General features: G+C 40.5%; 1 protein-coding gene across 10 annotated transcripts in view; it reads left to right on the top strand.

Moving 5' to 3' along the window:
- ppfibp2b (PPFIA binding protein 2b) overlaps positions 1-15870 on the top strand; it is a 77972-nt gene that overhangs the window by 35525 nt on the left and 26577 nt on the right. For 9 of the 10 annotated variants that reach the window (XM_060885277.1, XM_060885276.1, XM_060885275.1 and 6 more), the window contains 3 exons: positions 3013-3099; positions 5803-5916; positions 12853-12990. In XM_060885277.1, coding sequence (XP_060741260.1) covers positions 3013-3099; positions 5803-5916; positions 12853-12990 — 339 coding nt within the window. Of the gene's footprint in view, positions 1-3012; positions 3100-4170; positions 4569-5802; positions 5917-12852; positions 12991-15870 lie in introns of those variants that run through there. The other variant, XM_060885278.1, reaches the window with a different exon arrangement.

The following is a 15870-nucleotide window of genomic DNA, read 5'->3' as shown; positions in this document are numbered from 1 at the left end:
TTTCTTTTCTCTGCTCCCACGAGCCATTTTGTTCAATTCCCACACTGGTAAGATTTCACTTAAGGTTCCTTAATTTAACATTATTTACAGCATGGCATTTCTGGGCCAAAATAAAATATCCGTTTTGCAGAATTCCTAGTCAACAGGGTTCCCACGCGTCCTGGAAAACATGGAAATCCTGGAAAATTAATGACCAATGTTCCAGTCCTGGAAAACATGGAAAATGAGAGAAAACATAAACTGTCCTGGAAAAAATCTTGTTGTCCTGGAAAATTATTATTTTTAAATGTTCTTGATCATTTAAAGAACAGTTTACAACTGGTCGAAACAATTAACGTTAGTAACAGAAAGCGCTCTGTTCAGGGACGCCGAGTTTTGACGGGTTTTTTGTTATGCTGTTTAATCTCGCTGTGACGGATGACGCTGTCTTGTGTTGGCGGTTTCAGGTGCTAGGAATGGTTTAAGTGCTCGAATGTTTTCAGCAAATGGTGACGGGTAAGCAGGTTATTTTAACCTTGTTAATCTGAATATCATGTGCAAGGGGAATGCACAGCAAACTAAAGCATGCATGACGGCATTGGCCTGAGAAAGGAAAGGGTATTAATATGTGCGGTCTTTTTATTTTAGAAATGTTGAAATTTCATTCACATGACAAATTGTCTTTAAAAGTATAGTTAAGTAATAGCCATAAAGTGTACGTTGTTTTTAAGACTTCTGGAGAGAAAAACATATTACTTTAGGCCATGAATCTGTGAGCCTTGTCTTTTTTTGCTAAATTTGAAATGTCCTGGAAAAGTCCTGGAAAATGATCTCTGAAAAAGAGTGGGAACCCTGGTCAAACATTGAACAACAAATCCAGTCACATGATCTGTCGCATGATCAGCTAACTCGTTACAGTTCCCCAGACTTCCATTAGCACCAATTACGTCCTAATCGCCTGTTCCCAGTTAGCACACATTATACAGTAATAACAAGGACCTCTGCAACACTAATCAAGGAAGGAAGCAAAAAGAAGTGTCTAATTATAACTTCAGATGCGCTATTGAACGATTTAGGAGAAGGACTTTATTATGTATGTAGTACTCTACAGGGTTAAATGGCCCAGCACTTGGACTTAGACCTCTGATTTAGTGAACAGTAACCCAGAGCTTTAACCACTGATTCCTCACTACCCAAGAATCATGTACTCTCACCGCGACTCGACCCTGGGCGGTGGTGGTTAGAGTGCTGAATCAGCCACTAGACCACCAGGGAGGATGAAGCCCGGCGTTTCATTAAGTGCAAATCATTATAGACTAAGAGATCTGCCCAGTCCCAACGCAGCAGATTTTTAAAGCCATTAACTCTCATCGCTAGCTTATTTTTTACTATCTTATCAATGACAACTGGTGTTGGGAAAACTGGCGCCATAAAACACACATTTGGCAAACAAGGAGCTGTTAAATCTGGTCTCTCAGCGAAGGTCTGAGTGCTTCTCTAGTCTTATTACATGCTACAGAAATGGAAAGCTTTTCATTTTTAGTGGAAGAAGCCAGTCCTAAACTCAAAAGTGCTGTAGATCTGTTTTTTTTTTTTTTTAAAGTGTTTTAAATACCTCTCAGGCAAATACAGCTGACATTTCCTATGGGGGATTTTGTAAAATGTTACTTTTGGTCAAGACGGCTGACAGGCCTGAACTCAACAGCATTTATATAGAGATTAAATATCTGCTCTCATGGTGCTAGCTCTGCTAGCTTAGCACTGATAGGCACTGAAGCACTCTAATCTCATATGACAGAAGCAGTATTTGCTGACTTAGTTAATAAGCGTCACAATATGGATGTCACTGATGACACAAAAAGTCGCTAATAAGGCTGAAGATCTGAAGGAAGATTTATTTTCTTCAGAAGTGGATGCAGAGCTAAGCTCAAATCAGTTCCCTTTAACTGGATGTAAGACACACATATATATAGGTATGGCCCATATATAAATGGCCCATACGTGTGACATCTACACCTGCAGAAGTATTAATATTTTGATACTAGAACACTAGAAGTTTACAAACAGTGATGGTTTATCAATGTGGCAGCACCCACAGAAATTTCTGGTTAGCATTCAGTGCTAAATGTAAATCTGGTGTGATTCTAGTCACAGTGAGCATTTTCCTTCTAATTCATTTACACATCTGAGGGAAATGTGGACCTTTTTGACTTTTTCCACTCATTTACACAATCATTACACCTTTAGATTATCTGTATGAAAGACTTGACAAGTAGTGCTAGCTTGCTAAACGTCTGCATACTGTACACTTGCTGCATCCCAATTTGTTTATAATCCTAAATTATACTTGAGATTAGAATCAGTGTGTCCCAAATCGTAGTAGGTTAAAACGAGGGTCCCAAAGGTACACAATGGTCTACTATCTGAATTAGATTTGGGAAAGTGTTTTGGGAAAATCCATGCACACCTTTTCTAATGTAATCCAAAACTCTTAGCGTGATGAAGGATGAGTGTTGTGATGGTTTGCTTCAACGGATTCATCTTATAAATATGGCAGAAATGTGGAAAGATTAATAAAGGGGATGAGAAAGGGAAATTACAGGATATAGATTGAATGATATAAGGAATAATGAATGAGAAAGGCGATGCAATGAGGACTTCACGTTACTAAGCAACAACGCTCTCTTCCGATACGTGCTAGTGTTAGCATTTTTTGCTACACACTCAAACGTGCATAGCATGTAGGTGAAGACTTTGAAAATTTTTGAAAATGTTCTTCTATGTTATGCTATTGAGCTAGTTTTACGTTTATATTGAAGAATCCCACACTGTAATTCAGACCTTTTTAAGTTTCTTATAACGTCTTTTGTCTGCCTTCACTTGAACTGAGTCTTTTCATGTACTGTTTGGCATCATGCCTTTGATTCTCAGCCATTTATCTGGAACTGGCTGGTTCATTCACCTCAGCTTTTCCCTGTGTGTGTGTGTGTGTGTGTGTGTGTGTGTGCGTGTGCGTGTGCGTGTGTGTCGCAGGTTAACCGCCAGCCTTGTTTGAACAATGAGACATATCAAGAGCGCTTGGAGAGATTAGAGGGGGACAAAGAGTCTCTGGTTCTACAGGTAAGTCGCTCCTCCCCACTCAACACGGGATCTTCACCTTCACACAATAGAGTCTGTCAGGCTGAGAGCTGAGATGTTATCCAACTTTCAGAAGGCAAATATACTTTATAAAAGATATACTTTAGATGTCATTTGCCAGTTTGATTGCTCAGAGAATGTTAGCGCGTATTCTTTTAGTCACAAAATGAAATGACGTTGAAATGAGGCTCACAAAAAGATCCTCATAAGCATCAGTAGTCTTCAGAGGGCTGGACAAATTAATGGCGCTCATGAGCCCTAATTACGTAATTAAACGTCATTTCACTTTAATTCTATTGAGTCTTTACTTACTGATGTATTCAAATAACTGAAGATAATACTGATCTCTTGGCTGTTTAAAAAAATAATATAGACAAAGGCAAAGGCGTGTTTATAGTCACGTTTAATGTCATGGAACATTTGTGAAACAACATAAAGTTAAAGCAGATATAAAGAAGCGTTTCTTCACTTTCACTCAAAGATAATCGGATGAAAAACTTCAGCTTGTTACCAAGAAAGTACACAACCTTTCTATCCGTTACTGTAATGACGAAAGGTCTTGGTGGTGGTGGTGTTGTTGTTGTTGTTGTTGCTGCAAGTACACACAGCTTGGAACGGTGATTTGGAATAAGTGTCTAAAGGTTATTTTAGATGCTCAGAAACATCTAAGAGTCACTTATACATGCACGTGTACGTAAGCCATCTAATCCAAAGTATCAGATCTAGTTTAATCAAAATATCAGAATTAAGCAAAAATACAAGAGTATTTAGTTTCTAGTGTCTGTTTACTACAAACTAAACAGCTTGGGTTAGTTAATAGGCGTTTTTTTATTTACCAGATGGAGATTAACTCTTGACCGTGGTTTAATTCTCTGGCAAGTTTAACTAGACACAATCTTTTGTTTGACCTCACAAAGACCTTTCAGTCATTGTGGTGGACAAAAAAGTGGTAGGTGTGTGTGTGTGTGTGTGTGTGGAAACCTGCTTTTCTATGTTACACACACACACACACAGTGCCTGCAGTCACGCTTCTGCCACATTCCTCAAGCTTCTGCAGGACCCTTTGGATGATTGGTGGAAAGTTTTGTGCTACGCACCACCTCAAAACCCTATTGGCTCTTACCTCTCTTTCACTTCCTCCTTTCACCTGTCTGGCAGCAGGTGGGCCGGCTTTTTGGCAAGACGAAACAACAAGCTGAACAAACTCAGCACTGCTATACAGCCATTGGAAAGTTGCCGTTGGTTTAACACGAGATTGCTAACGCACTTTCGTTTCTGCTTTCAAGTTTGCTCAAGTGGTCTGTTAAAGTGTAAGAACATAGCGTGAAACCACTAGGGAAAGAATTTCGGGTTAAACAAACGTGACTTGCGTTGCAAGAGAAGAGTTCTGGGAATGACAGGGAAAAGAGAAAAGAGAGGCTGAATGAGTGATCAACAGTGTGTGAAACCAGGTGAGTTTCTGTCTAAGGGTGAAAATAGCCGAGCCATGATTTGCTAAGTGAGCATTTGTGTGTGTGTGTGTGTGTGTGTGTGTGTGTGTTTGTGTGTGTGTGTGTGTGTGTTTGTGTGTTTGTGTGTGTGTGTGTGTGTGTTTGTGTGTGTGTGTGTGTGTGTGTGTGTTTGTGTGTGTTTGTGTGTGTGTGTTTGTGTGTTTGTGTGTGTGTTTGTGTGTGTGTGTGTGTGGAAAGGGTATTGTTTGGGTGGAGTAGTGTGTGGATTTAGGTGTGAGGAAGCCTCTATGGTGTGTAGGAGTGAAACCTATTGCATTCAAACGTGAAAAAGTATTTAGCTTCGGAGTTTCTATTATATTAGTAAAAATTTGATAAATGCGTTTTTTTAATGACGATCATTTTCAACAACATTGAGGACACGTCAGAGTGGTGAGTGATGAGATGTGAACTGAGAATCATTGCCACCTCAAAAGTTCCTGCTAATGCGGTTTGTTCCTTCCATGACACCACAGTAACCTGAGAGTGATTATGATTTTTATTATTAATAATTAATGTCATATTTATTTATTGACATACAGTTCTGTAATATAATGATATTATAGTAATAGTATAGTAATTGTAGATTATTAGTAAAGTGATAATAGCATAGTTTGGTAGTATAGTGATAGTATAGTGTGATATTATAGTATAGTACAGCTCAGTGGTTAAGCCGTTGGACTACTGATCGGAAGGTCATGGGTTCAAACCCCAGGTCCACCAAGCTGCCACTGCTGGGCCCCTGAGCAAGGCCCTTAACCCTCAATTGCTCAGTTGTATAAATTGAAATAAAAAAATGTAAATGCAGTAGATTAATAGTACATTATAGTATAGTGTGATATTATTGCATAGAAATAGTAGATTAATTGTATAGTAATAGTATAGTGTGATAGTATAGTATAGAAACGGTATAGTGTGATAGTAAAGCACTGTTACACTGGAGACTCCTTACATTTACATAACTGTTACTTCACCTTCAATTCACTTGCTGGTGGAAACACCGGTGCCAGGGTAAGTGTTGATTAGCTGAAAAATGTAAGACATGTGTTTGAGTAGGAACATGTGGAAAGTTGGATCTTAATTATTATTATTTTTTTTCTTTGAATATTTAATTCCAACAGAGAAATCTGACCGTGTTGATATACGTGATTCAGTTCTCATGTTAACGCGTGTGTGTTAATGTACTGTATGTGTATAGGTGAGTGTTCTGACGGAGCAAGTGGAGGCTCAGGGAGAGAAGATCAGAGATCTGGAAGCTTCTCTGGAGGAACATCACTACAAACTTATCTCCACTGAGGAAATGCTCCAGCAGGTAGGAGCACGCTAACAGCTTCTCAGACAGATCTGTTCATCTGTACACCTGTGTACATAAAGCCATAGTACGACCTTCTCTTGATTCCAAATGTAGTCGGTCAGCCAGGACAGGTTTGGTGTGTGACATCATCGCCACACATTCACTTCAGAAGATACACACAATAGATAGTGTGTCTGAGTATGTGGATATCAGACCATCAAACCCATATGGGGTTCTGTTATGCCCCTTTTCCACCGAGGCAGTTTGAGTGCTGGTTCGGAGCCTAATTTAGAACCAGTTCTTTCTTTTTCGACAGCCAAAGCACCGGCTCTGAACCAGGAAAAGTGGTTCTTAAGTAGCACCAAAACGTTGCTGGTTTAGACTTAAGAATCGCTTACATCAGGGGCTGTGGGCGGGGCTGTGGGCGGGGCTACTGTTAGCGCATTTGATAATGTACCTTAAGTATACTAATGTTTAATACACTTTTACTTTACCGCAATATGATACATTATCAGCACACATGATAGTAGGTAGCTACATGCTAAGGCTAACTTTTTTCTGTGTTAATGATAAAATAACGTTATGTACTTTCTCGATTACAACCTCCGTTTATACAGATTACATGGAGCTGCACGTACACGTTGGATTCGCCACGTTTGGGTGTTAATGTAGGTTCACAAAGCCATGAGCATTAACAGTAAAGCAACATCCACTATTGTTGATGTGTTTGTGTTTGACGCTGCTGCGCTAACGTTGCTGGCACACGTGACACGTATACAGTGACATCAGACTCGGCTCTATAGCCAGTGGAAAGACAAACCGGTTCTTAGAAGGTTCGCCAGTGGAACCAACTTTGAACCAGCACCAGTGCTAGCTCTGAACCAGCACCTGGTTCTTTTTGGTGGAAAAGGGGCATAAGTGTTACAGTTTCCTTTCAGTGGATCTCATAGGCCCAAACCCTGTTCCAGCATGACATTGCACCTATTCACAAAGCACTGAGCTCCATGAAGACACGATGTGATGCTTATGGTTGGAGTAGAAGATCTCGATTGTCATGCACAGAGCCCTGTCTCTGACTCAACCCTCACTGAACACCTTTGGGATGAACTGGAACTGGAGTCTCATCAACATCCTGAACATCTGAGTCTGATCTCACTAATGCTCTTGTAGCTGAATGAAATCCCCACAAATCCCAACAGACACGCTCCAACAAGTAGCGGAAAGTCTTCGCAGATACTAACAGGAAATGGAGAAGAAATCTGGGTTAAATCTGTTCAACAATCACACATGATGAGTGTGATGCTCTGGTGTCCACAAACATTTGGCCCTGTAGTGTCTCTATATAAGATGTCACTCTCTTCATCACGTCATTAATACTTAAATTTCTATATGAACTCCAGATTGACAAAATGTTTAATGATTAATGTTTACAGCTCTGTGCTTTGTCATCCTTCTATTCGTGTGGTTTATACTTTGATCAGTCTAGTGTACTTTGATCACTTTAGTGTCTCTATTTTTCTCTTAAAAGGAAATTTTATTCACAGATTGACAGTTTTGTTCAGAGCCTGTAGTAACTATTGTTACTTACTCACTCACTCACTCATTTTCTACCGCTTATCCGAACTACCTCGGGTCACGGGGAGCCTGTGCCTATCTCAGGCGTCATCAGGCATCAAGGCAGGATACACCCTGGACGGAGTGCCAACCCATCGCAGGACACACACACACTCTCTCATTCACTCACGCAATCACACACTATGGACAATTTTCCAGAGATGCCAATGAACCTACCATGCATGTCTTTGGACCGGGGGAGGAAACCGGAGTACCCGGAGGAAACCCCCGAGGCACGGGGAGAACATGCAAACTCCACACAGACAAGGCGGAGGCGGGAATCGAACCCCCAACCCTGGAGGTGTGAGGCGAACTTGCTAACCTCTAAACCACCGTGCCCCCCACTATTGTTACTTTCCAGTCAAATAAAATAAAAACAATGTACTGAGTTAATATCAAAATATTAGAAATATCCAATCTGTATCCTGGAAATGCCACATGTTTATCATCTGCACACTGTACAAGTTTTTTTTTCAGACACACATATGCACACACACAAACACACCTACACACACATACACACACACACTATGAGAATCAGATATAGATGGAATGTCAGAATTCAGTGGAGAAGTGCAGGAGAGACAGATAAAGAGAGATGGACAGATAAATAGTGCGTCCTTCTGGCTTCCTCTGCTTGCCTGGACAAGTTTGAGTGCTCCAGTGTTCCTCTTCCACCTGAGAGTCAATTCAGTTCATGTACTTTAGATATAAATGTATGTCGATTAGATCGACTTGATTTCAGTACAAATGTTTATAAAATGGTAGAAACACCAGAGAGCCACTTTTCATCTGGTCAAGTGGTCTCTGGCCAAGTTCCTTCCAAATACTGTAATGAAGGTCATAAATAATATCATAAAATATATCGTAAATAACATCACAGTGAGCTTTTCTGGATATTTTATTGGCAGTAATGTTATAAAGCTCATGGCCTTGAATTTTACAGTACAAATCCTAAGAAAGACTAGTGTTTTTACTCCTTACAAAAAAGGAGCTTAGCTCAGGAACACAAACGTAACTAGTTTGATAACAGCAAAGTACTCAGTACCACTACTGGACGTTTTGTAACTCCATTGCACAATTTTTATCTTTAACTGAAGGTCCCAATGGTTTAAAGGTCACTGCACCTTTAAACATTACGCACGGCCACTTTAAACATCGCAGACATTACCTTTGATCATTACAGACTGCACGTTCCCCGTGACCCGAGGTAGTTCGGATAAGCGGTAGAAAATGAGTGAGAGAGTGAGTGAGTGAGACTGCACATTTATTCATTACAGACTGCACCTTTAAACATTACACACTGATTCTTTAAATATCACAGACATTACCTTTAATTATTATACACTGCACCTTTAAACATTACTCTCTTTCCCTTTAAACATTGCAGACGTCACCTTTAAAAAGTAAAGACCGCGACCTTAAACGTTACACACTACAACTTTAAACTGTTCTGACCGCACCTTTAAACAGTACTGACTGCACCTTTAAACATTACACACTGCCCCTTTAAACATCACAGACATCAACTTTAATCATTACACACTGCTCCTTTAAACATTACACACTGCCCCTTTAAACATCACAGACATCACCTTTAATCATTACAGACTGCACCTTTAAACATTACACACTGACCCTTTAAACATCACAGACATTGCCTTTAATCATCAAAAGCAATCAAAAGTACAGACTGCACCAATGTTCATTACACACTGCATCTTTAAACATTGCAGACTTCACCTTTAATCATTACACACTGTAACTTTAAACAGTACCGTAACTGACATTCAGCTGTGTTCGGTTTCCTACATTGCACTTACTCTGTGCCGATTATGAGGAATTTGTACAGTATAATTGTCTCTTAAGCAGCGAGTCATAAATCTGTTGGACCAAGCCCTGCGTTTAAGGCTTATCATATGGGATGGAACGTCTGTGTGTTTATACAGCCACTGGACGTGTTCTGTTCGAGCCGATAAGCCCGGTCACGATTCACCTCCTCATAAGCTCAAAGCTGTTTTTGTTGTTGCCCTTTGAAGCAACAGCCGTTTCCGATCGCAGACGTGTGTCCTAATGAATCCCTTGTGCTCTATGCTAGACCTCTGTAATGATGCTCATGTTTAGATTAGATGGTGGATTTAGACTCGGTGGAACTTGATCTGTGGTTGTAGACAGTTTTACCTTTAAATTTATTATCGAGGTTTTTTAATAGTTTCAGTTTTCTATCAAACCCTTTAACTTGCCTATTGTTCTTTACCGGAGTACAGGGTGGGTTTTACAATATGTGTATACAGTATACATCCGGTCAAGGCTTGATATTTGATATTTTTGATTTATTCCTCCTTACTAAGTGCTTTATTCTGTTAAGGGATTAATGGCTCTGAACACTGGGTATGAGACAGTCCATTTCAGGCCATTTAGATTATCCGGTCCACTTACCAGCATGTTTTTCTGAGGTGGGGAAAAAAAAACGAAGAACCCAAGGGAAGCCCTCAGGGACCGCGTGAAATAAGGGAAAAGTCACACAGAGAGTGTAACAAGCTCAGGATTGAACCTGAAACACTTTTTTTGGGTTGTTTTTTTCTCCCAACCCTTTAAATTCAAGTTATTTACTGTAGTTTGAAACACTACATACATAACAGTATGAAACACTGAAAATGTAAACATTATATCCTGTAGCTTTAAACATTACAGACAGCATCTTTAAACATTACAGACAGCACCTTTAAACATTACTGACTGAACTTTAAATAAAACAGACTGCACTTTTAAACATCATAGAATTCAAATTCAAGTTTATTTGTGTGGCGTTTTTTTTACAATTGACATCGTCTCAAAGCAGCTTTACAGAACAAAAACATAAAACAAAAAGATTAATATAAAGATTAATATAATACAAAAATTCAAGATTAATATTAGATATATTTAAATGTATTTGTATTTATCCCCAATGAGCAAGTCCGAGGTGACTAAGGCAAGGAAAAATTCAATTCAATGTCTGAGCCCTGAACACTATCAGGGAGACTAATCCAAAGTTTGGGAGCTGAATTCAAAAACGCTCTACAGCTTTTAGTAGATTTTGATATTCTGGGAACTACCAGAAGTCCTGAGTTTTGTGATCTCGGAGAGCGTGAAGGGTTGTAACGTGTTAGAAGACTAGTTAGACAGCAGTAGACTAGCAGCAGTTTGTAATCAATTCTATACTTAACAGGTAGCCAGTGTAGAGATGATAAAATTGTGGTTATATGGTCATACTTTCTTGTTCTGGTTAGAACTCTGGCAGCTGCATTTTGGACCAAACTGTAGCCTATTTATTAAAGATGCAGAACAACCAGCTAGTAATGCATTACAATAGTCAAGTCTGGAGGTCATGAATGCATCAACTAGCTTCTCAGCATCAGATACAGACAGGATGTTTCTCAGCTTCTCAGGAAGTCCTCACTACTGAACTGTGATGGAATAGTGTGTTCAGATCTCTGGTTTTTGTTAATCTAGCCACTGTGCTAAATAAGAACCTGGGATTGTTCTGGTTATTTTCTATGAGTTTGCTCAGGTGCTCAGCCCTAGCAGCTTTTAGAGCTTGTCTATAGTTGGACATACTGTACTGTCCTTAAACGCAATTATAAAAACCTCTAATTTAGTTTTTCTCCTCTTTACCTCGAGGTTACGGGTTTCTCTCTCGAGGGTGTGAATATGACTATTATACCACAGTGCAGGTGTTTTGTCTCTAAACTTCTTTTATCGGATGGGGGCAACAGTGTCTAATGTGCTAGTGAATATAGCGCCTATGCTGTTAGTCATTACATCTAGATCGTTTGCGTTTAAGTCTATAGTAAGGAGTTGAGACAGATCAGGCAGGTTATTTGTGAATCTGTCTTTAGTGGTCGGAATAATAGTTCTACAGAGTCGATAACGTGGTGAGACACAGTTAGTCTATTCTACAGGTAATGTGTACAGTATGAGATAATGGCCTGTGATGTCCTTACTTAGGTATTATATCTATATCCGTGTCATCTATTCTGTGTGAAATTTATGAAATTTAGCATATGATGATAGACTAAAACTTGAAATGTTATGCACTTCAGCTTTAATCATTGCATACTGCACCTTTATGTATTACAGACTGCACCATTAAACAGTACAGACTGCGATTTTTAACACTGCAGACTGCATCTTTAAACATTACATGCTGCACCTTTAAACAGTACTGACTGCATTTTTAAACATTATACACTACCTCTTTAAACAGTATTGACTGCACCTTTTAATTATTATATGCTGAATTTTTAAACAGTACTGAATGCACCTTTAATTATTACACACTGCACCTTTAAGTAGTACTGACTGCATCTTTATACATTACACACTGCAGCTTTAATCATCACACACTGCAGCTTTAATCATCACACACTGCACCTTTAATGATTACACACTGCACCTTTAAACAGTACTGACTGCATCTTTATACGTTACACACTGCAGCTTTAATCAGCACACACTGCAGCTTTAAATATTACACTCAGCCACTTTAACAAGTACACACTGCACCTTTAATTATTACACACTGCACCTTTTAAACAGTACTGACTGCACCTTTAATCATTACACTCAACACCTGTAATCAGTACACGGAGCACCTTTAAACATCAGAGACAACACGTCCAAACGTTACAGACTGCCGGTTTAAGTTTAAGTTCAAGTTATTTTGAGTAACTGAACAAGCAGAAAGCAGAAGTGTCTTTTTCTTTGGAACTGGAATCAGCAGTGATTCATTTCATGTGAAATGAAAACCGGAGACTGAGCGTTTTCTCATGTGACTCACTTTCGAGCAACGATCTTTATACAGTATGATTTTTATCCCTGTATTACTGTGTGTGTTTGTATGTGTGTGTGTGAGAGAGAGAAAGAGAACGCACACAATCACCCAGATCCTAATCCACCCAGTGTCTCGGGTCAAACTCACTAATCAGACTCTGTTTTAGTGTCAAAGTTAAAACGACAATAAAAAGCTCATACATCAGCTTTCTCGTTCTCCTCTGAGGAGAATCATGGGACATTAAGTCTGTTCACAGCTGAGACTTCGCTCTGGAGTCCTGGGGATCTGCTGAAATTAGCTGTTAGACGGAGGAATGCAGAGAAACACACATTAGGGGGGTACAGAGGAAGTAAAAATAGCGTCGGTTCAGTGTGTATATTTAGCGGCGCTTGGCAGAGGCCCAGGATTTGATCTTGGGAAACTTGCTTGTAGAGCAACAGAATGTCACGTTGTGTCGCCTTGATCATGTGTGTGTAGATATCATGTGTGTTTGTGTGTGTGTGTGTGTGTGTATGTGTGTGTAGGAGCTACTGAACCGCACCTCATTGGAGACTCAGAAGCTGGATTTGATGGATGAGGTTTCGTATCTGAAGCTGAAGCTGGTCAGTATGGAGGAGGATCACAACCACACGGATAAAGACGACAAGCAGCACAAAGCTGAGGTACTGTCAGATCTGTCCATCACTCCATCTCTCTGTGACCGTCTATCACTCCATCTCTCTCTTTCTCTCTCGCCGCTCTATCTTAGCTCTATCCTTCTGTTCAGTCTTGCACTGTCTGTACTGGTGTATTACTGTACTTATATCGGTTTATTTCTCTGCCCCTCTCTTTATATCGCTCTGTCTGTTTCTACTCTTCTTTCATTTTATCTATCTATCTATCTATCTATCTATCTATCTATCTATCTATCTATCTATCTATCTATCTATCTATCTATCAGTCATTATACGTCTACCATCACTCTGTCATCTACATTTTATCCCCTCATCTTTCTATTGGTTTATCAGTTTAGTTTATTGATCTTCTTGTAAACTTTTTATATCACTCTATCATGTTATCAGTTTTTCCTTGTCTTACTCTAACGCTTTGTCAATTTCTCTCTCTATCACTTTATCCTTGTACTATTCTCTCACTCTATCTATCATTTTATTTTCTACCTGCTATATCACTTTATCAGTTTATCCATCTATCACTCTGTAAATGTATCATTTTATTCCCCTCTCTATCTCTCTATCGTTGTATCAGTTTATCCACCTAGTGCTCTTTAACAATCTATAAGTTTTTCGCTCTGTCACTTTATCACTTTGTCTCTCTATCACTATCACTATATTAGTTTTTCACTCTCAATTATAATTTTATCTTTTTATTCTTCCTTAACTCTGTCCTTCTTTCCATCCACCGCTCTGTCACTTTACACCTAAGCTACGCTGTCACATTATCAGTTCGTCCGTCTTCCACTCACTTTCCGTTCTATCACTTCGTCCCTCCTTCACACTATCAATGTATCCATGATTACTTTCAGTTTATCCATGGACTTCTCCATCACTCTTAGTTTATCCCAGTTCTATTCTATCACTTTTTTCAGTTTATCTATTTACCGCTCATTTCCTCTCTATCACTTGTTTTTTTAGTTTATCCTCCTCATTTGGATGACTGTGGCTTTTAAGTGCGTTGGTGGTTTTCTGTATGGTTTGAATCCCCCCCCACCTCTCTCTCTCTCTCTCTTTCTCTCTCTCTCTTTCTCTCTTTCTTCCCCCTCTCTCTCTCTCACACCCTCTCTCTGTCTCTCTCTGTCTCTCTTTCTTCTCCCTCTCTCTCTCTCTCTCTCTCACCCTCTCTCTCTCCCTCTCTCTCTCTCTCTCTCTCTCTCTCTCTCTCTCTCTCTCTCTCTCTCTTTCTTCCCCCTATCTCTCTCTCTCACCCTCTCTCACCCTCTCTCTGTCTCTCTCTCTCTCTTTCTCTCTTTCTCTCTTTCTCTCTCTCTCTTTCCCCCTCTCTCTCTCACCCTCTCTCTGTCTCTCTCACCTTCTCTCACCCTTTCTCTGTCTCTCTCACCCTCTCTCTCTCTCTCTCTCTCTCTCTCTCTCTCTTTCTTCCCCCATCTCTCTCTCTCTCACCCTCTCTCACCCTCTCTCTGTCTTTCTCTCTCTCTTTCTCTCTCTTTCTCTCTCTCTTTCTCTCTCTCACCCTCTCTCTGTCTCTCTCACCTTCTCTCACCCTCTCTCTGTCTCTCTGTCTCTCTCTCTCTCACCCTCTCTCTGTCTCTCTCTCTCTCTCTGTTGCTCTCTCTCTCACTCTGTCGCTCTCTGTCTCTCTCTCTCTCACCCTCTCTCTGTCTCTCTCTCTCTCTCTGTTGCTCGCTCTCTCTCTCTCTCTCTCTCTCTCTCTCTCTCTCTCTCTCTCTCTCTCTCTCTCTCTCTCTCTCTCTCTCTGCTGCTCTCTCTCTATCTGTCCATTTAAGGCATGTCTGGTATGTCTCAGCACCAGCTGTGTTTATCACCCATAGTTCTACACGGCTCTGTCGGTGAGTTTAAAGACGACTCAGAGACTCTGTGATTGTAGCTCAGACTGAAAATATAAATTCACTGCACGCCTGCATTCGCACGTCAATCACGTGAGCAGTTGTATCCTGTAGCCTTGCTCGCGTTGAGGAATGTGATCCAGGGTTCAGTCGCTAATTGAAATGTGACCTGTCTGAAGAGACAGCTCAGGCTTGGAGCGTTGGGATTCGAGGATTCCACATTCCTGTCTTTCCTCTGCTGAGTAGAGCTGACAGACAGATGAAAAGTGCTCCATAAACCTCCTAACAGACACCTGTCTCACACTCAGCTGTCCCGTAAACCTGCGGCGTCTTGTGCTTGGTGCTGAGCTCCAGTCTGTACACCACCTAATAAACCAGGAAAAATACACTCGCTAAATACATGCTAAAGCTTACAGCTGAATAACCTGCACCCCCATAATCATTGCTCGGACGTCTGATGCTGTTTCCTGTCCACTTCACAAGCAGGTCATTTCAGTTCCAGCTAATCAAAATTGAATCCGATTCCATTTTTAAATATAAAAATAAATCTTAATAACGAGTGAGAATGCCAACATAGCATAGCTCCTGATTTTTTTATTTTAATTGAGTAGAAATTTAGGTTAAAAAATAGTTACAAAATCATAAAATAACCTTCTACCGCTTATCCGAACTACCTCGGGTCACAGGGAGCCTGTGTCTATCTCTGGCGTCATCGGGCATCAAGGCAGGATACACCCTGGACGGAGTGCCAACCCATCGCAGGGCACACACACACACTCTCATTCACTCACGCAATCACACACTACGGACAGTTTTCCAGAGATGCCAATCAACCTACCATGCATGTCTTTGGACCAGGGGAGGAAACCGGAGTACCCGGAGGAAACCCCCGAGGCACGGGGAGAACATGCAAACTCCACACACACAAGGCGGAGGCGGGAATCGAACCCCCAACCCTGGAGGTGTGAGGCAAACGTGCTAACCACTAAGCCACCGTGCCCCCATATTGTAACATATAATT

This window comes from Tachysurus vachellii, chromosome 13 (genome assembly GCF_030014155.1).
Source record: "Tachysurus vachellii isolate PV-2020 chromosome 13, HZAU_Pvac_v1, whole genome shotgun sequence".
NCBI classification, from domain to species: Eukaryota; Metazoa; Chordata; class Actinopteri; order Siluriformes; family Bagridae; genus Tachysurus; species Tachysurus vachellii.
Note: the sequence above shows the minus strand (reverse complement) of the source record. Positions and strands in the feature narration are given on the sequence as shown.